The sequence below is a fragment of the Onychostoma macrolepis genome, chromosome 04 (genome assembly GCF_012432095.1).
Source record: "Onychostoma macrolepis isolate SWU-2019 chromosome 04, ASM1243209v1, whole genome shotgun sequence".
NCBI lineage: Eukaryota > Metazoa > Chordata > Actinopteri > Cypriniformes > Cyprinidae > Onychostoma > Onychostoma macrolepis.
The window spans coordinates 22,278,305-22,299,596 of record NC_081158.1 but is presented as its reverse complement, the minus strand read 5'-3'; the positions used below and the strand labels follow the sequence as shown (position 1 = coordinate 22,299,596).

The 21,292-nt window shown below is 36.4% G+C and overlaps 1 protein-coding gene across 2 annotated transcripts; it reads right to left on the bottom strand.

The window, feature by feature from the left end:
- Positions 1-372: 372 nt before the first annotated feature.
- cdhr5-rs (cadherin-related family member 5, related sequence) lies at positions 373-20,412 on the bottom strand. 2 transcript variants are annotated; one of them, XM_058773713.1, is made up of 16 exons: positions 20,367-20,412; positions 16,561-16,739; positions 11,659-11,763; positions 10,164-10,372; positions 9,388-9,444; positions 9,218-9,310; positions 8,966-9,052; positions 8,620-8,730; positions 8,334-8,504; positions 8,067-8,157; positions 7,867-7,973; positions 7,433-7,633; positions 7,207-7,338; positions 5,384-5,462; positions 4,223-4,416; positions 373-735 (listed from the first exon to the last, which is right to left on the bottom strand). In XM_058773713.1, the coding sequence occupies exons 3-16, from the start codon at positions 11,723-11,725 to the stop codon at positions 697-699; spliced, it is 1,638 nt and encodes a 545-aa protein (XP_058629696.1). In that variant the 5' UTR covers positions 11,726-11,763; positions 16,561-16,739; positions 20,367-20,412; the 3' UTR covers positions 373-696. The 2 variants fall into 2 exon arrangements, with proteins under 2 accessions (XP_058629696.1, XP_058629695.1); XM_058773712.1 differs by lacking the exon at positions 373-735 and adding an exon at positions 1,276-2,301.
- Between the last annotated feature and the right edge of the window lie 880 nt (positions 20,413-21,292).

Genomic DNA, 21,292 nt, shown 5'->3' with positions numbered 1-21,292 from the left:
TCTGTGTTTTTAAAAAATAGCTTTCTGCTGCTTTGTTACATTACAGAGAATCCTTATGACAAGTGACAAGACACAAACAATATATGCTACCATCAAGCACTGTTATGATTTATGATATGGCTGGATTTACTATTAGAGGAAAAAAAGAACATTAAAAATTACAGTTAAGATATTTACAATGTCAGAAAAGATTTCTGAAATCCTAAAAAAGTTCCACAAAAATATTAAACAACACAACTGTTTTCAAAATTGATAATAATAAGAAATGTTTCTTGAGCACCAAATCAACACATTGTAATTATTTCTGAAGGAATATGTGCCACTGGATTAATGGCTGCTGAAAAGACAGCTTTGCCATTGCACGAATAAATGACATTTTAAAATTCAATAAAATAGAAAACAGTAATATTACACCACATTACTGTTTTTACTGTGTTTTGATCAAATAAATGCAGCCTTGGTGAGCATAAGAGTTCGTTCAAAAACATAAAAAAATAAAAATCCTACCAACCTCAGTTTTTTTGAACAGCATATACAGTAAAGTGACATTTAAATTAATATGTGTTTTTTAATTTAACTGCTTCAGACAAAGTTCATACATATTTCAACATATAAGCTGCCATGACCAGGGCTCATAGGACTGTATTCCCCTGTATCCTTCCACACAAAACCAAATGTGATGCTGCTGCTTTAGTCCTACAACACATGGCGAGGAGAGATGGGTGATGATGCCTCCTGCAAACAAACAGAGAAATGACACATCAGAGCTTTACATGCAGCTATTATATTATATTCAAGTAAAAGATGAACTTTGCACCCTTGTCAAAACAATTTGAAGCTTTTAAGCAGTTTTACCTTGACAAAGACTCTACTGTGTAGAACCCCAGATGTTTTTCAAAAGAAAAATGCTCTGAAATTTTACATTTTAGCTCCAGAATAATGTATATAGAGCCATTTCACAGGATCTCCAGAAGTCCTGAATATCATCTCCATCATACTGTATGTCATAAATTCAAACAACAAATGCAATATGTTGCAGCAAACTATTCAGCAATTAGCTTTTGTTTAAGTAAAACATGGCAATGCATCAGTTTTGGCACAGAGTATTGTGTTCTCCAACTTGTATTTATTATTTAAATACTAAATGGAAAATTACAGTTTATTTCAACCTTTTGTGTTTGAGTATTTTTAACTAAAAAAGGTGACAGCAGAAAATCAGTAATCAGAACATTATAGTCTAAAAAAATCATTTAGTTACAATACATACTTCATTTTCAGGGTTTGACCTCAGTTTCAGTCAGAATATCTTAAAAATACATTAGGTGGATGAAATATTCAAAAACTTAATTTTTCAAAGACACAGTCATCAAAACTTCATTTAAACTGATTCTTAATTAAGGCTGATCATGTGCACAGTATTTTCTGTGTATTTCTGTACCAGTTCAACATGAGGAAAACATGGAATATAAACCAAAAATTGAAAAGCAGGTTCTCAACCAACTGTAGAGTTTGATAATATATATTATGTATGTCCTATTTAAAGAGCCTGTTATTTTTCTTGCTATTTTCCCTTTGTTTAAACTTGTAAGGTTTGGCTTTTCATGGAAGCGACTTGTTCAAATTGACGAATCAGGCTTGCGATTCATCCGATTCCTCGATTTGTAATCCGATGGCCTTCATGTGGTCGATTGTAAACTGGTTTTGCCCATGTTTATAATAGTGCCTTAAATCATTTGGCTCATCGTCCCCCGTGTCTTCATCACTGCTGTAAATAACAGAGGCCATTTTCTTGTATGGATCATCGTCATCTTCATCATCCTCATTAGCATGACCGAAGATACATTCCTCTCTGGGTCTTACAGAAGTATTTGGACAACTAACGTCAACCTTTTCTGCAGGATTTTCTGCTGGAGCGGTAGCAAAAGTATCCTGCTGCATGACAGGCATCAAAATATCCGCTCTGGTTTCTATTTGATTACATACGACTACGATTTGTCCTTCATTTTTGGGCAAAGTCTCCTCCGCTGCTCTTACGTCATCTTTAAAAGAGACTGATTTTGCAAATGCTTTCCCATTGGTCAGAGCTGAAGATGAGGTGTTTGCAGGTGTTATTTCTGGAAGCACCAGGATGGGCAGCATGTCTTGCAGTGCCGTAGGCCTTTCAGACTCGTATGCCCTGATTGACGCAGGAAGCATGTCATCTGTTTTGGTGTACAAATCACTGGGGTATTCATGATCAATGAATGCCTCGTTGTGGTAGGAGGCGTCCTCTATGAGCGATATGGGACGTCCTGAATTGACCTGTTGACCACGGAGAAAGGGCATTTAGGGTCGCCTCGAACAACCGTGACATATTCACAGGTCAAATCCACTGCTGAGGTCCAGCGCTGATTATAGAGCAGTTATGTGTGTCACTGATTCTTGAGACATGGGACAAAACTGTTTGTTTACAGGGAATTATTTGGGATCAATCTTTTTGGTGCAATGTCCTGTTTATTTTCTCACAAAATGAGATACAACAATGCACAACATTAGAAAACATTATGAACTGTTATGTCAAATACAGTAGTCAACATTTGAAGCGGATCAAAAAAGACAAGAACACATTTTGATTTTAGGTTTTAGGACAACTTTGATGAAAGGTTTTGAGCCACTTCAAATGTTGACTACTATACTTAAATAAAATAAAATAAAAGTTAGTCTGTATGGCCTTAGAATATGGAAAGAGAAGACCTTTTTATTTTGTTTTCTTAATTTTTTTTTTTTCTAGCTGTAATGCACAATGTCAGACAGAAAAATGAAATTAACGGTTATGTCAAATATTTAAAATAGATGTTTGCAAACATAGCATTAAACTATTATTAAAAATATAATATACATAGGCCAATATCAGATTTTCAGTTCCATCTATTGAACTGTTGCTACCATCATGCTGTATTAAACCATGCATGTGTTAATTTGTTTTTCTGGTGTTGCTAGCTACCAGCAGGACCTCCTCAAAATGAATGAAATTATCTAAAAACTATTCTATTTTTTAGATAAAATCTTTCTGATGGAGGTGATATATCATGATTGCGAGAGAAGCACAATCATTTAAAATAAAGTAAAATAAAATAAAACAAAACATAAAGCTTATTTTATATTAGCGATCAAGTAAACAGTAAATGAAATGGTGCAGAACATAATTATTATCTTCACTGTTAACTAATGGCAGGTAAAAGTGTGGCGTTTTGTCTCATCTCTCAAGAGTCAATAAACAATCGATAAACACAATTAACAATTGCTACATTTTCAACAGTGTTTATTAAACTTAAATATGTAACACAAAATACACATACATAAATACAAAATGCCTATCTACATGAAAACAGCCACAGACCAATAAAATACACAGTGAAACATCAAACCATCAAACACAAGGAGCTGTGCTTCGTATACTGACCAGCTTAAATGGTGCACCATGTTTATGATAAACCGTAACACCGACAATCCCATTTAAACCAGCCTATCAGTAGTATACGGCTTTCAGATACTCAGAAAATACATCTCACCTTCACAAGGGACAGTGACACTGCAGAACACGTCTAGCTACTTAATGTCAAGTACTTACCTGCTGAAACCATCTTAAGCTCTACACAAGAGGAATTAAAAAGGAATGTGAGGGGAAAACGACAAGGGCAGGAGCTGTTTCTAAATTTCTGACTGTAAAATGATGCTTTAGTCTGTTTGTTCTTGATAATACAGTAATCTTCCTCCAATCAGAAGAGTTTATTTATTATGTGGTATTTCCTTGTTTAGTGCAAAAGTCTTGCTTGAACATCTGTAGGTCAGATATGGTCATCATACACTAAAGCAGTGGGACAATTTATTGCACATTTGCATGTGTTCTATATTTCTCCAGCTATTTAAAAAAAAAAAAAGGACATTGATGAAATTTCTGGGATTGTAGCATATGCTCAGAGAGGATGTGAGCTCAGCTGGTGTTGCTTTTAGTTCCATTCGTACTACTAGACATAGTACAGGGAAGACGAGACAAGCCACTTGTAGATTAATAAAAAAATGGGAGATTATCATAGTGCCCAGTTCAGTCAAAAGAGCCAAATGTCTTATTGGTAAATTTAGCATCTCGTCTTAGCAGCTGGGTTTCCATCAATGTACTTTATGCACAATGGGAGTAAAGGGTACGACCTTGGTATAATTGATAAAATATAGTAGCTCTTACCACATTTGGGTGTTTCCCAAGAGCTACTGCACCCCTGTCTGCTGGATCCCGTGTCTCTCTCCGTCTCTTGGCCAGCCAGATGAAGAGAAATAGTACTGTCACAGCCACTATCAGAACAAGGGCAGCGATGCCGCCGGCCATCCCTGCGTTAATATCTCCAAACAGACGTTCCTCACCAAATGGACTTCTGGGAACTGTCCGAGAGTTTAGAGGTTGGAAAAAAAATACAAATCACTCACAAAGACATTTTTAGTGGTTGGTTCTGTGTCTTACACCTCCAAGAGATTTATCATTTAGTTTGGCTTTGAACGACTGCCAAAAGTAGGGCAGTGAGGAGCTGGAGGAGCACAGAGGTTAATGGGAATACAATGAGGCTAAATCTAATTTAACACTTTTCATGCCTCTTAAATCAACCATGAATAATCAAATTAACCAGACGAATGATCTGTGTGAAACTATTATCCATATTTGGTTTGACCCTCTATGCTACAGTGTTGCCATGCATGGCAAAATATTATTTTACTTCTCACCTGAATGACATACTGAAGAATTGCACCTCAGATTGCACTATTAGAAACGTTTCTTCTACATTTGGATTTTTTTCTATGCATCTTTGAGAAGTCATAATTTTCTTAATTATTTTTTTATGTTTATGTTTTCAACAGAAATGGCACAGATGCATTAATTGACTCTAACAATGAGGATAATCTTAACTTTTAAGAGCAATAAGGATAAATGATAATGATTCACACAATTTCAGGTTATAGGAGTTTTATCAATAATGTATCAAAATTCAAGAAATATGAACTGAATTAAAGAAGACATTTTTGTGATACAGAGTTTCTATATTGCAACATTTTATTTTATTATTTTATTTTCAAAAAATAACTTTTTCCTTTAAAAAAAAAAAAAAAAAAAAAGGTTGTCATGTTAATTTATAGGTGTATCAACAATATATCAATATTCATAAAAGAAACATGAGTTGAACAGGTGAAGATCAGATTCCAAATTCCAAAATTGTATTGAACTTATATTTAATTTTATATTATTATATTTTTAAAAGGTAACTCTTTATTTTTGTTTTATTTTGTTTTAGTTACATAATCTTGATATTAAAGAAATCTCAAGATTAACACAATTAATGCCCTTAAGTGCATTTACCTGGTTGTCCCCTCTGCAGCACTTCAATATCCACTGAAGCATGGGCTGTTTCACCTGACTCTTCATCTGTTGCAATCACCTTTGATTAAAAAAAAAAGCATTACATCATCAGCGATGTTATGACAAATATGTATTGCTATAAGGAATATCATGTAGATCAGTGGTCGGGAACCAATGGCTCGCGAGCCACACTAGCTCTCACACCCTTTACCAAGAAATAATCCATTAAAAATAGATTTCAGCTCTTTACGGCCAATTACAACTATTTTACTGCACAGCCTACCAAAGTTAATGAAAAGTTTAGAAGGATAATATATTTGCAGTTGCACTGGCCAAGTGCATGTTCAGTGCTGTTCGCGACAGCAATCAACTGCAAACCACTTGTATGGTAACCTAGAGTTCCTGTAGCTTGTTCGTGGTATTGACAAAACACAAGACTTAGAACAGAGGCTAAAATTTAAAAGTATATAAAAAAGTTGCAAACTAAAACATATAATTTTATTGAAATTGGTGCTCTGTTGTGCCATGAGATATTTTGAAACATTTCACCACATACTTTCGCTTTTGCAGCACAGATCTTTTATGTCCTATAAATGTGTCTTTGTGGCATGGGGGGCGTGGTTTAGCGGGATCTGCAGCGGGAGAGAGACTCGGGGGACGAGCGGTGAGTAAGTGGGTCAAGTGCAAAGTGATAACACCTGTGTCTGATTGCAGTGAAGAGCGGGGAGAGACCGGTTAAAGGAGAGCGTCTGGGGAGTGTGAGAGTGAGAGAGACGGGACGGAGAGCTCGTGGGGGACAGCGGCTGAAAGGCTAAGAAGGACTGAGTAACCGAAAGAAAGAAGGCTGTTCGCCAGCGCAGAGAGCGCGACGTGCTGTTATATGATTCGTTTTGTTTTTGTTGAATAAATCCACTTGAAACCTGACCCCGCCCTCTTCCTTCCACCACGCGAACCTTACTACAGTCTTATTTATGTATGATAATCTATGCAGCTTTCAGTGGACAGACAGTTTTAAATTATTAATGAAGAAACATGGATGAATGAGAAAGTAAAGAGTGCGATGTGCTTGATATTAAAAAAAGAAATATTAAAAGCGCAATAAGCCGCAAAAGAGAACTGAATCCGCTACTGACAGGATGCTTTCTGTGTGGAACACGGACAAGAATAGTGGTTTCTGCATGCCTACACACACACACAGCCAAGTCTCAGTGATGTCTCAATTATATGCACGTTCTAAAGATTTGCGCCTTCAGTCTCATATATCAGTTGAATTCTTTCTCAAGCTCAGTGTGTTTGTAACTACAGGTAAGTTCTGTGCTGAAAATTCCCTGTGAAGCTTCATTCAGCGAGTCTGTGCTGAGGACTTTGCAGGCTGCATACCCTAAATGCAATTCCTGTGAAGAACTCGACGTGTCTGCTGCTTCAGTTATGAAGCAGTGTGACAAACAGGCATTCACCAAAACAATAGCAACCCATATTATAACTGAAATAGATTAGATCATCAATACAAGACAGTTCAACTTAGAACAATTTAGATTAATTACCTACACAAAAATCCTGGCCTGGTTTTACAGAGGTACTAACACCCTCAGCTCAAGCTGTAATAATAGCATAGCACTCTAGTGAGTAGTTGTGTCCGCGCTCTGAAAGTGCATCAAAAGTTTCTATTTAACAACGTGTTTTTGCAGCATTGAGCAGTGTAGTCAATCACAGACATATCTGTTGATTTCTTGAAGGCAATGGGCCAATCAGAGGCATTTAAGTTGGCTCTTTGGTCAAAAAAGGTTCCCGAACCCTGATGTAGATCATATCATAATTGTCACCTCCAGGATGTGTCGGTCGAATGCTCTGAGTCGGTCCGTCTTTGCAATCACAATGCCATCCTGGGTAATGTGGTACAGTTTATTGCTACCCATCAAGGGCTGCATTGTGTAATGTATTTTTGGGTTTATTCCCTGCAAAAGAGCAAATAAAAGAGAGAAAATGCTCTAAATGAAGGTTTGCAGGCATTTTAAAGTGTTTCCTATAAAGGAAATGTTTTCACTCTACATCTCTGAAGTCCTTGTCGATAGCCTGGACTACCAGGACTTGGTTCCCGTAGGTAGTGACCAGCGTGGCAGGGCTGAAGCTCTCAATGAGGAACCCTTTGTAGACAGTCTTGTTGAAGAATGGAGGAAATCGGTTCTCTGACACCACATGCACCAGTGCCGTCGCCACCGAATATTTCTTTGGGTCGTTCACCTGCGCAGCCTGTCGGAGTTTGCAAAGGGCAATTATGATGAGAACTTTGATGTCATTGCTCTGTCACACAACCCACACATTTATGTTCAATGCAATTTCTTTTTATTGACTAGCATTATGGTCTGCAATATGGCAGTTGAAGTACGTCCATACTGTGTCCTTGTTAATGCTATACAGCAGATCAGCGTGATAAATCAGCCATCACTTTGTTGCTCATAAACACAGACATTATCTCTTCATACCATTATGCGGAGCCTGAATGAAGGTGTGACGAGTCTGTTTTCCACACGTTGGCTGAGAGAGATCTCTCCTGTTTTAGAGTCGATTGTAAATCTGCCATCGTCATCTCCTATAAAGTCATTTTGAATATTATTTAAAAACTATAATGGAGATTTAAAGGATTAAATAGTCTATAAATCAGTGCAACATACAGTAAACTCACCTGACAGAATACTGTAGACTAGAGGAGTCAGTATGTCTTTGTCTCCATCTTCAGCATGAATAGGCCCCGGAGAAAAATAGAGTACAGCATCCTAGATCATAAAGAGCATTTTATTTTTAACCATACAGGTGAAGACACAAGCTTCACAGCTCCACTTTTTTTTTTTTTAAATGAAAAAAAATGTACTGACTTTTGAACAGTAATCTATTGTATATGGGTTCATTTCAGCTAAATCAATCACCTGTACACTAAAATGTTACCTCATACCTCATCTGTCTCTGTGATGTTAACACTGTACACAGGGTTAGTGCAGATATTATGATCTCCATCTTCATAAACAGGTGCACAAGGCTGAAACTGAGGATACTGGTCATCACCGTCTAGAACGTTCACAGTGACCGTAGCTGTTGTGCTGTACTTTTCTTTTGTGGTCGTTTCCTGTTGATTCAAATAGCAGTTCAAACTGTTTTCTCTTAATTATGATTCCTTTCCAAGCACATAAATGTCTTGTGATTGCCAGTCAGCACATATGTGAATAACATGTACTACATACCACAGCAAATATGACCACCTGCAGCTGGGTTTTAGTCTCATAGTCCAACGGTTTATCCAGGATCACCATCCCGCTGTTGGGCAGATCAATCCTAAAATAGCTGGCATCAGCCTGAATAAGAGAGACACACAGTGCTGGTAATGTTCTCTTGGATTGAGGAAAGGAAAAGGGGTTCTCTAATAACATTCATGTATTTTTATGTGTCCAAATACATTTTTGGGGGCCCTGTAAAGTGCTAGTTTGAGGAGTAGTCAGTCAGCTGCCGACAGACTGATTGAGGCTACTGCAAAATCTTTTATTCAGCCTTTCATCTGTAATTTTGTTTTCTATCGAAGGCGTCACTCACTGTAGATTTGTCGGTCATATAAGTGATTGTGTCTCCATCGCCGTCTCTAGCTTTTACTGTGAACACCATCGAATTTACAGTTAGCAACTGTGGGAAGAGTCAGGATTCAGATTTTAGGTTATAATGTTTCATTAAAATAATCACACATGCAAAATGATCGGTAAAAGGTTCATTTCAGACAGGAGTTTAATTCTGAAATAATTCAGTATACAGAGTCAAATCTGGAGTAAAAATGGAGCAAAGTGAGTTTACCTCACTTATATATCGTGGTTGAATGGTGTCCTCAAGGAAATATGGCCTGTTGTCATTTTCATTCAATATTTCCACCATAATTCGATATCGACTCTGAAATAATAAACTGTGGGTTAAATGCACTCCAGTATTAAATACCATTATTTTTGCAATGCGTTTTTATACCATACCCTAATTATATCATCTTCATAACATGTCAAAGCAGCTATCAGAACTGATCCCAGCACCTGTAAATTACCACAGAAATAAATAGGTTGCATAGAGAAGTTAATATTCATAGTCTTTTTTTTTTATCACTCAAAACAAAAATTACAAAACAAAATATGATCACACTTTATTTTAAGGTCCAATTCTCGCTATTAACAAACCATTAACTATGACTTTTGCCTCAATAAACTCCTAATTTGTTGCTTCTTAATAGTTAGTAGGGTAGTTGTTAAGTTTAGGTATTGAGCACAGGGATGTAGAATATGGTCATGCAGAATATGTGCTTTATAAGTACTAATAAACAGCCAATATGTTAATAATAGGCATGTTAATAAGCAACTAGTTAATAGTGAGAACTGGTCCCTATACTAAAGTGTTACCCCAAAAAAAACATACTATTTTAGGACTAAAACTATTTTTATACAAAAAAAATAAAAAAAAAATGTACAAGACATTCAAGAAATGTATGTATTTTGACTGTATTTTAATGCCGTCTCTTGTTTTATGCTCATTTTGCGTATCGTTGTAAAGCTTTGTGTTATTTTGCCCCAGTCTCAACAGACGAATCTGGTAAAGCAGAGTTTATATAACTAATAACATTTGTAATTTATAGACATTCTATTTTAAAACCCCAAACTATGGCTTGAAACTCCTCCACTGTGTTGGCTGGCAGTCCTAATGCTTCAGTGTTATTCTGGCTTCCCTCCATATGCTAACAGTCACTACTCGTGTTAATCACCTCTCGATCCAAGGCCCTTGAAAACGACGAGTTGAGTCGGATTGTTCGGCCTTCAAGGTAAAACCAGTCAGCGTTTTCTCCCGTGAGACACAGGCGGATGCTACTGGCTCCAGGGTCTCCGTTGATACTGAGGTTGGCTATGATCTCTCCAGTGGGACTGTTCTCTCGGACCGTGGCAAATATGTCTTGACCACCAAGGCATAAACTGGCTGCAGTTCAGACGAGAGACTGATTAGATTAGGAGGACAACACAAATCATCCATAAAATCACAGACTGCGAAGCTAATTTATAAAACAGCACATTTGTAATAGCAGGGGAGAGCAGGGATAATTGTAACATGTATTTGATTTTGCCCAACTGCATAAGGATTGTTCTCACAATTCTGACTTTATTCTGAGTTTATATCTTGCAGTTGTGAGTTAACATCCTGGAATTTAGACTTTGTGAGTTTATAACACACAGTTCGTACATTGTCGGACTTAACACCATGCAATTCTGACTCGTTTTCTCAGAATTCGGAATTAACAGCTCGCAAATCTGATTATTTTTTTAGAATTCTGAGTTAATACCTCACAATTCTGACTTTGCACCTTACAATTCTGACTGAAATGAACACTTGCAAATCTTACTTTTTTTTTTTAGAATTCTGAAGTAATACTCCCAATTCTGACTTTTTGTTAGAAGAGTTAATAGAGTTAACACCATGCAATTCTGCCTTGTTTTCTCAGAATTCAGAATTAACACTTTCATTAACTATTCAATATTCATATTCAAACAATTGTTGATGTAACAGAACAAAATGATCAAATTAATGCAGACCGTCCATATAAGTTGGTCTTAGATATTTGATGAGAAATGTAGCTCATATTGAAATCTCTTAATTTTGGTTGCAGACCAGGCAAGTCTGTGCACATTATGTGACAAGAAAATATGGTTTCTGCTTGTAACACTTGATAAAGATGTAAGTAACAACCAGTACCACATCTGAAACATCTTTCTTTTTCCATGTAATGTCACCAATCCCTCCTATTTTTAACTTCTCCCATTCTCAAATGTAAAATATCAAATGGAATGCTCTACGATCTTATAAACTTCAAAGATGTCAAGCAGAAGCCACAAGTCCACAAGCACAAATCATGAGGCCCTTGACTTGGGCCTTTGCATAACACATGGGGCACAATCAATTCTGATGTATAAAATCAAGTCCCTACAATTTTTGTTATCGAATATCCTGACATTTGCCATGCAATGAAAGTAAAATCCATCTCATTTTTGTCAAGAAAAAACAATTGAATCTCACTTGTCACTTTTCTTTCTGACAGGCTGAGTGAATCAGAACTCTCATGACTAGAAGAGTGTCATTCAAAGACACTTCATTATCATTTCCACAACCTCATAACCATGTCTGGCACATATGTTACCATCCACTATATCACAGAGCAGTGATTCGTGAAAATTAGCCTTTGCAGGTCCTGATTTCAGAGAGGTGTTTACCTTTTGCGATGTGATAGAATATGTTCAGTGCCATCTGGCAGAGCAACAATCTCCATAGTGTCAACATGGTTGATATTCCCCTGGGCTCACGTCTCCTTGTCCCCGCTGTAAAAGAAATGCCAAACCCTGACAGTCAATCGCTCTGAAGGATTTAGAGTGCTCATATTACCTGTCACAAAGAGCAGACTTTCCTATTCACACCAAAGGTCAATTAAATCAGAAGATTAACAAAGCATATTTATACTGTCGCGCCACCATCTGAAATTCATCAGCCAAGTTATTCAAGTGAGTCGAACCAAACCGCTAAACACAATCTCACCTTTCAGTGTTTGTTTACTTCTGCTTGTGCTTTAGTCACGTTTAGTCTTCACCCCAAGGTCTTTCCTAGTACTTAAAACCTATTATGATGTCTTTAGCCAGTGTCAAGCCAACAGCCTGGCAGAGATGTCGGATACATGACCTCCAGGCCGCACTTTTGATCCTCCACCTTCCACCTTCACGCACCCCTCCACATAAGAGCTTTTTCAAATCCTCACATAATACCTGCAAAGCTGCCTAAGGACTGTTGTTTCCCCTCTTAAGTTTTGCTGTCTGCTCAGGCAAGACTAAACCAAATTTTTGTTGTTCCATTCCGCCTCGCCGCAGTTTGTATGCTACTACAGATAATTACACATTTACTGTTTAATTATAGACAATTTTGTTGGGATAGTTCATGCAAAAATATTTTTCATTATTTAATTCACTTATTTCAAACCGGCGTGCTCTAAAATGACATATTTTATGTAGCTGTTTTCTATGCAAGAAAAGAAATAACAGCATGAGGATTAGTAAATAATCACAGGATTGTCATTTTTGGTTAGGTATAAACGGAGGTTGGAGCCAGCTCCAAATGGGTTGGGCCTTGTTAATATGCCCTACACCAAACCCAACCCTAAACCGACCCTCCCACTTGGAGCTGTCCCAACCTACTTGAGGCATAAGCCCCTCCCACTTGGAGGTAAGTTCCTCCCACTGCAGCAATATATACTTGAATTATTCCTTTACAGAGGATTCATCACATGACCACTAGGGGACACCATCACTCTTGTCCTCCCTGAGTAAGGTTATAAGGACAGTCCTTCAGACTGGGTAATGTCAAAAACACATCTCAAGGCCCCATGAGATGCAGGATAATCTTATTCTGATCTTTCCTAAGTTGAAGTTCACAGTTGAGGAGGCTTATTGTGGTTGAACTTGTTGTGGCTGTGGATAATAGGCTAATAGACTTTATTAAGAGCCGGGGGTTAGTGTAAACTTTTAAACAGGATTTGATGTGTACATTTTTCTTATTTTGTTACATAAGCTACATAAGGTATTTACATGTTTCCTAGAAAACAAATAACTAACATTTTCTGAAATGTGTGAGCTTAAAGCAGAACTGTAATTATTTCCTATTGTAAAATATTTTACAATATAACTTATTCCTGTGATTAGAAAAGATGAATTTTCAGCAGTCATTACTTCAGTCTTCAGTGACAAATGAGCCTTTAGAAATTATTCTAATATACTGATTTAAAGTGAGTGTTGAAATTTAGCTTATAATAACATATATACATAATGTATTTACTGTACATTACATTATGATGCTTATATTGCAAAGCCATTAAAATCATGACTGATGTATAGAGTTTAATTTACAGTTTAATTTTAATGTGTAAGTTTAGCAGCTTGATTTTGGCATTAGTTGACTGTATTCATTTTTTTCTTCTTATCATTCACTGCTTGTTTGTTTTCTAGCCATTACTATTAACATCACAAGTAATAATATTCATAATTTAGTAGTTTAAATGCAACTTGTTTAAAGAATGTAATAATTAATAATTCATGTTTCAGGTGAGCGGCCTGATTAAAACATGCCATCATGTAATCCTAGCCATGTTAGAAACCAAGACAAAAACAGTCCCACTTTATATTAGGTGGCCTTAACTACTATCTACTTCCATCAAAAAATAAGTGCATTGTACTTATTGTGTTCATATTGTATTGCAAAATTGCTATTGAGATGTTAGGTAAGGTTAGGGACAGGTTTGGTGGTTTGGGTAGGTTTAAGGGTGAGTCAACAGTATAATTATAAATGTAATTACAGAAATGAATTACAGATGTAATTACATGCAGGTATTTTTTAAATATAATTATAACGTAACAACATGAATATATAGCATTGCACTGTAACAAATTATTAATTTAAATGTAAATGTGTAGTTAAGGCCACCTAATATAAAGTGGGACCTCAGAAACTCATCCACAGTGTGGTGCATCCACACCAGATGTAATCAATGATTGTTTGGATACAGAATGACTGTATGTGGATTGCATGTGATTAGGGATTAAATCGAGTAATTAATGCGAAACAGGAAGTAGGTCTCAAGATTATGGGATTACAGCACAATATGGTTTAATATTCTTGCTGCACACGGCAGCCCGCTTTTTATTATACATGTCTCCGCATGTCTGAAATTTGTCTGCAAGTGTTGATTCGAGACCACTTTGCCAAATTAAAGCTCTTCTGAGTTTTAGCAGAAGTATGTGTAGAATTAGCGATGTTGCTGTATTGTGTTGTTTTGATTTGATTTGATTAGTCTAATCTCACACTTGAGAATACTCATCTGCAGAGATGATATAGTGCACTCCTCAACGGTGATTGCCAGTGCAGTTTAATAGATTGTGAAAGTGTCAGTTATTTAAAAGAAAAAAACAAAGTTCAAAATGGAACTGTAAAATGTGTTTACCTACCTACATCCATGAAAAATTTTATATGAAAACACTAAAACGCGATACTAATCAACTAATTTTACTGTAAATTCATGTAAAAATGTTTTTAGAACTATGTTAGAATTATACCATCCACACTACCATCCAGTACGATTTTTTTGTACGATTTCTATTCATAACTTTCTATTCATTAAAGAATGCTGGAAAAATATTGCTTTAAAATATTTAATAACAATCGCTTAAAGTATTAAGCAGCACAACGGTTTTCAACATTGATAGTAACAAATGATAAATGAGCAACAAATCAGCATATTAGAAATTTCTAAAGGAACATGTGACACTGAAGACTGGAGTAATGGCTGTTGAAAATTCTGCTTTGTCATTACATTTTAAAAATATATTCAGATAGTAAGCATTTCATTTAAATTGCAATAATATATCATATCATTACTGTTATTACTGTAATAACATATTTAACAAGACTTTTATTAACAATACTTTTAGAACAGTGCCACAAATCACATTAATAATTCAAATGTATTATTACATTATCTAAAAACGCATGGCAACACTTTATTTTGATAGTCCACTTAGACATAACAGTAAGTAACTTTGCAACTAAATGTCAGCTAGCAGTCATTAGAATATTAGTAGACTGTCTGCTTAATATCTTCTAACACTTTATTTTGATGGGTCCACAACATACAACATACTGACTATAAGAAACTTTGCAAGTATATGTCAACTTATTCTACTAACTAACCCTAAACCTAACCTTACAGTCTACTCTGACAGTTAGTAGACATGTAGTTGCAAATTAATGAGAATTAGTTTACATGTAGTTGCAAAGTAGAATGTCTAAAGTGGACTATCAAAATAAAGTGTAACCAAATGCATTTCTTTCTCTTTTTTCCTGCCTAGGTAACACTGTCTATATGAGCCATTAATTACCGGAAGTCAAATTTTGAAGACTTTAACACATGAGGCCTTCTGTTTTACCATCTATATTATGATGCTTTTAAGCACCAAAAAAATGGTACAAAAGCTATCTCAGGGGTGTGGTACCCTATCAAACGTGACTAATAATTACGTTTAAAATGGATAGTTCACCCAAAATGGAAAATTCTGTCAAGTTGTTCCATGGTGCAACCAAACAGTTTCTGGTCCCCAATGACTTCCATAGTATTTCTTCCATACTATAGAAGTCAGTAAGGACAAGCAACTGTTGGTTAACCACATTTTTCAAAATATCTTCTTTCATATTCCACAAAAGAAGGAAACTCATGCAGGTTTGGAACAACTTGAGGGTGAGTAAATGTTGACAGCATTTACATTTTTGGGTTAACTGTCCCTTTAAGGACTTAATATGCACCCAATTGGGTATAAATAAGGTACCTTTTAAAAGGGTACCACCCCAGTGGGCAGCTTTTTTACCTGAGAGTGTAAGGTACAAAGCGGATTTTAGTAGTTCGGGTTAGTTTATATCAGTTCATGATAGTCAGTTATTTTATTGTAATTGTAACAGAAAAGTTTATGGCTAAATCTGCAGAAACACATTAATAAACACTACAGAGAAAGACCGGCAACTCAGGCGAGGTCCAGCATGTGATAGAAGCGCAGTGATTCATGCTGTCTCCTTAGATGAGACCATCAGACTCATTAGAGCAGCTTTGGACACAGACTCAAGCATAATGAGACAATTAGTATGAAGCAGGGCCAGTCAGTAAACTGAAAAATAACAGACTTTCTGATACAGATCACTTTAAAAGTAAAAGCGAAGACAAATGAAATACTCTCGCCAAAGTCACAAAAGCATTTATCTGTATTCCTGTCATCTTTATAAGATCAGGCCCAAGCTATGCTGACTGGATGCTTCAGTAATCAGATTGTTTTGAGACCGATCTAAAGAGGTCACTGAACATCTAGATACAGCTGTCTATTACTACAGCTGGACAAAATATGCTTTTGTTTGCATCAAACATTCACTTAATCACAAAAACTGGTCTGAACAGCACGCTTTACAAAACCCAGGCATGCTGGGAAAGTGAGCTTTCGTTACAGTCATAACAAGAAAGCATCAGTTGTCAATATCCTGTGAAGTGTAAACAACACAGTCACACACTAGACCAAACACCCTCAGCATTTCCTCACCGTTGATCGGTGGTGGTTATCCTTTGTTTTTGAGCTCAGGGGATCCTGCTGTCACTTCCTGCGGTGGCCGCTCCTGTTCTTCGCCACATGTCTCTCCTCTGAGGGGGGCTCAAACCTGCACCACAAGGGACAGCTGGTAGCCACAGTGCAACAGATTTCTCTGGCTAGTTAAGTCAGGGCTGCTCAGAGAGAGAGAAAGAGAGAGAGGGAGCACAATGCGTTTAGCTGGAGGGAATTAAGAGATCTCACACACAGCACAGCGAGGGCTTAGGCAGCATTTTCAGGACAGGATAACTCTGGCTGCTGTGAGGGAGGTTAAACTGAGAACATTAGCTCAGGCACTGATGCTAATACAGTCCGAGGTGTGCAAATGCTGCTAGTTTGTCATTACAATTCAGACTGAGGGCACATTGGCCTGTTTGCAGTCAGTCTGAGTAGCTGTCTATGGGGTCAAAAGAACCACAAGAACTGTCCCTTGTTTTGGTGTATGTATGGGTTAATATCATGAAAAATTACTCCATGCAGTTCACATTTCACGTAAAACCATCATAATTTTTTGCATTGTGACATAATTGTGTTTTTACGTAATTTTATTGATAAATTCTAAATATTTCTAAAAAAAAATATATATATATATTTTTCTTTTTAGATTTTTATTTTTCAAAATTCCTATTATTCCCATTATTGATTTCCATTAGCCTACAAGTAAAATACAGGTGCATCTCAATAAATTAGAATGTCATGGAAAAGTTCATTTATTTCAGTATTCAACTCATTGTGAAACTTGTGTATTAAATAAATTAAATGCATACAGACTGAAGTAGTTTAAGTCTTTGGTTCTTTTAATTGTGATGATTTTGGCTCACATTTAACAAAAACCCACCAATTCACTATCTCAACAAATTAGAATATGGTGACATGCCAATCAGCTAATCAGCTCAAAACACCTGCAAAGGTTTCCTGAGCCTTCAAAATGGTCTCTCAGTTTGGTTCACTAGGCTACACAATCATGGGGAAGACTGCTGATCTGACAGTTGTCCAGAAGACAATCATTGACACCCTTCACAAGGAGGGTAAGCCACAAACATTCATTGCCAAAGAAGCTGCCTGTTCACAGAGTGCTGTATCCAAGCATGTTAACAGGAAGTTGAGTGGAAGGAAAAAGTGTGGAAGAAAAAGATGCACAACCAACCGAGAGAACCGCAGCCTTATGAGGATTGTCAAGCAAAATCGATTCAAGAATTTGGGTGAACTTCACAAGGAATGGACTGAGGCTGGGGTCAAGGCATCAAGAGCTACCACACACAGACGCGTCAAGGAATTTGGCTACAGTGAACCACAGACAACGTCAGAGGCGTCTTACCTGGGCTAAGGAGAAGAAGAACTGGACTGTTGCTCAGTGGTCCAAAGTCCTCTTTTCAGATGAGAGCAAGTTTTGTATTTCATTTGGAAACCAAGGTCCTAGAGTCTGGAGGAAGGGTGGAGAAGCTCATAGCCCAAGTTGCTTGAAGTCCAGTGTTAAGTTTCCACAGTCTGTGATGATTTGGGGTGCAATGTCATCTGCTGGTGTTGGTCCATTGTGTTTTTTGAAAACCAAAGTCACTGCACCCGTTTACCAATACATTTTGGAGCACTTCATGCTTCCTTCTGCTGACCAGCTTTTTAAAGATGCTGATTTCATCTTCCAGCAGGATTTGGCACCTGCCCACACTGCCAAAAGCACCAAAAGTTGGTTAAATGACCATGGTATTGGTGTGCTTGACTGGCCAGCAAACTCACCAGACCTGAACCCCATTGAGAATCTATGGGGTATTGTCAAGAGGAAAATGAGAAACAAGAGACCAAAAAATGCAGATGAGCTGAAGGCCACTGTCAAAGAAACCTGGGCTTCCATACCACCTCAGCAGCGCCACAAACTGATCACCTTCATGTCACGCCGAATTGAGGCAGTAATTACAGCAAAAGGAGCCCCTACCAAGTATCGAGTACATATACAGTAAATGAACATACTTTCCAGAAGGCCAACAATTCACTAAAAATGTTTTTTTTATTGGTCTTATGAAGTATTCTAATTTGTTGAGATAGTGAATTGGTGGGTTTTTGTTAAATGTGAGCCAAAATCATCACAATTAAAAGAACCAAAGACTTAAACTACTTCAGTCTGTGTGCATTGAATTTATTTAATACACGAGTTTCACAATTTGAGTTGAATTACAGAAATAAATGAACTTTTCCACGACATTCTAATTTATTGAGATGCACCTATATGTTTTACATAAATGTTTTTTTTTAAGTCAATGTAAATTACAACTAATACTAGAGAATAACAACAATCAAATGGCAATTAATTTGTGCTTTTAGTGTTATTTTAGTATTATTTACATACTACTTTTTAATGAATATTTAAAGTTTTCTTTTCAATTTGAGTATTGATTGAATTTTTAGTATTTTATGTGCTTTTGTAATTTTAATAGCGTATAAATATAATCCTGAATAGTTTAACTTATTCTCATTTTATTTTTATTGCAGTCAGTAATTTTAGTAAAGGCTTCTTCAACTTGCAAAGGAAACAATTTTAATTTAGTGGAAGTCTAATATTTATATTTTATTTTTATTTCAGTTCTATCAAAAAAGTTGAATACACTTAATGATAATAACATTGTTTGCATTAGAATATTTTATTTATTTATTAGCTTGAAAGCCCCAATCATTTTCATTAATGTTTTTTCATGATCTTTTTAATTGTCATGAAAATATTTTAAAAATCTTAACTGTCTTTTTTATGCTGGTTATAATTTCCTTTTTTCCCTTCTTATTATTTATTTGGGGTGAAATGTGACCTGTACATGATTTGACAGGTTTCATAAGATTCACCTGTGTATTGACACTGTTCAAGGAGTGTGGCTCTAGCAGCAAAACTGCTGGGATGGATTGATAAGTGAAATCTACTTAAATGCCAATCTTTTATCTGTGAGCTTGAGTGAGAGAAGGTCCACTCCTGTCTATCTACACTGCCGTGTCTCTCTGAGCACTCAGAGGCTGCAGGGTGACTCAAGCATCACCTGTCTTTAATTCTCTTTGACAAAGGATTATGATACCAAGGCACTTTCTCATTCGATCTTTCCCCGGCTATATAGTGGACAATTGACCCTTTGCTAAGCCCTACCTTAAAATCATTATTCATCATTCTTAGCTAAGCAACTGTTGCCATGTGGAAGTCCTTTAAAATGAGTCTTTTGTCTTATGACACTCCATGCGTAATTGAATAGTTTCTTAAAAAACAGCAAATAAAAATGATTTACAATGTCATAATTAATTCCAATTTATCTACAAATAATATCCATCCAATCTCAGCAACAGTAACCTACAGAAGTCCATTTCCAACATGGAAAAAAAACCATGGCAAATCATAATTATGACATAAACAGTCGAAATAATAATGAGATAATAGAAGTCTAAATTATGGTGTAATAAATATAATTTTCATCTCATAATTATGTGTATATGTAACAATTTTGGTTTATCTCAGAATTAAGACTTTTGTATCATTTTTTATTTTTTATCTTATAATTTTGATCTCAGAATTTTATCTCATAATGACTTAGTATGTCAGTTTCTATTTTTATGTTTCATCACTTTTTATCTATCTTTCTGTGCCATACTGTATCTCATAACTAAGACTTGGTATCTCATAATCTCACTTACTTTTATGTCATAATTATGATTTACCAAAGCATGATTTTCTTTTTTACATGGAGAGAATGAGCTTTTATAGAAAGCAAAGGGGGAAAAGTCAATTGGCCTACAATGTTCCGCTCTTCCTCTCTATATATGAGATAACAGGCTGCTAGGCTGATCTGCTTTCAGTGGGACCACTCCTTAACGCCGCACATGAGGGGAGATAATTGGCATAGACTTCTTGCAGTGATTATGCACCACTGTGGATTATACACTTTGACATTCACTTCTCATAGCTGGGCCCAGGTAGCGCATCTTTGGGTACTCAAGGGATGTGCAAATTCAAAGCAAAAACCCTTCAGTTTCTGATCTCGTTGCGTTGGAATCAATCAGAGGCATGTTTGCATCGATCGGCGGGGCTCACGGAGGAGATAATTATCCTCCATCGCTGCTTTCTGATCCATGTCCTTCCCTGTCAGCTTCAGCACCTCTTAGGCACGTTATCCGGAGATGATTTGCAGGGCAGCAGGGGTCACTGGAGATTTTCTTGTTTGTTTGGGAATTGACGGCTCTTAGACTGAGTTCACCTCTAGAGCTCCTGCTGGGGTTGACAGATGTACATGTTCTCATGAAGAGAGAGCACAGTGTGCACATGTATACACTTGCTCACATGCATTCAAGGATATACACTTATGAAATTTGTGTTTTTAAGTCATTTTCAGGCACATATGAACTGAAATATTAAATAATACGAATACCATTGCAATCTGCATGTATATAGTCCTGTACTGCATATAATACTTGGAATGTTTTTATGTTTTAATTGACGGAATGTTTTTTTTTTTTTTTGATGTGCACAAACTCACAGACAAATCAAAGGTGTATATGAGTTATATTTCCTAAAAAAAATGATTTGCAAATCGTAGCTGGTCTTCTACACTGGGATGGTCTAGTATTATTAATGTACTATTACAGTATTAATATTTTGAATTAGCTTTTATTTTAATATTTTGATTTTAATTTTAGTATAAGTTGGTAACTTTAGTATAAGCTT

Coding starts and splice junctions, on each gene's coding strand:
- cdhr5-rs (XM_058773712.1), bottom strand. CDS start 11,725: ATGTTGACACTATGGAGATTGTTGCTCTGCCAGATGGCACTGAACATA. Junction 9,445..10,163: donor CAAGGGCCTTGGATCGAGAG/GTGATTAACACG, acceptor GGTAATTTACAG/GTGCTGGGATCAGTTCTGAT. Junction 8,731..8,965: donor ATATGACCGACAAATCTACA/GTGAGTGACGCC, acceptor TCTCTTATTCAG/GCTGATGCCAGCTATTTTAG.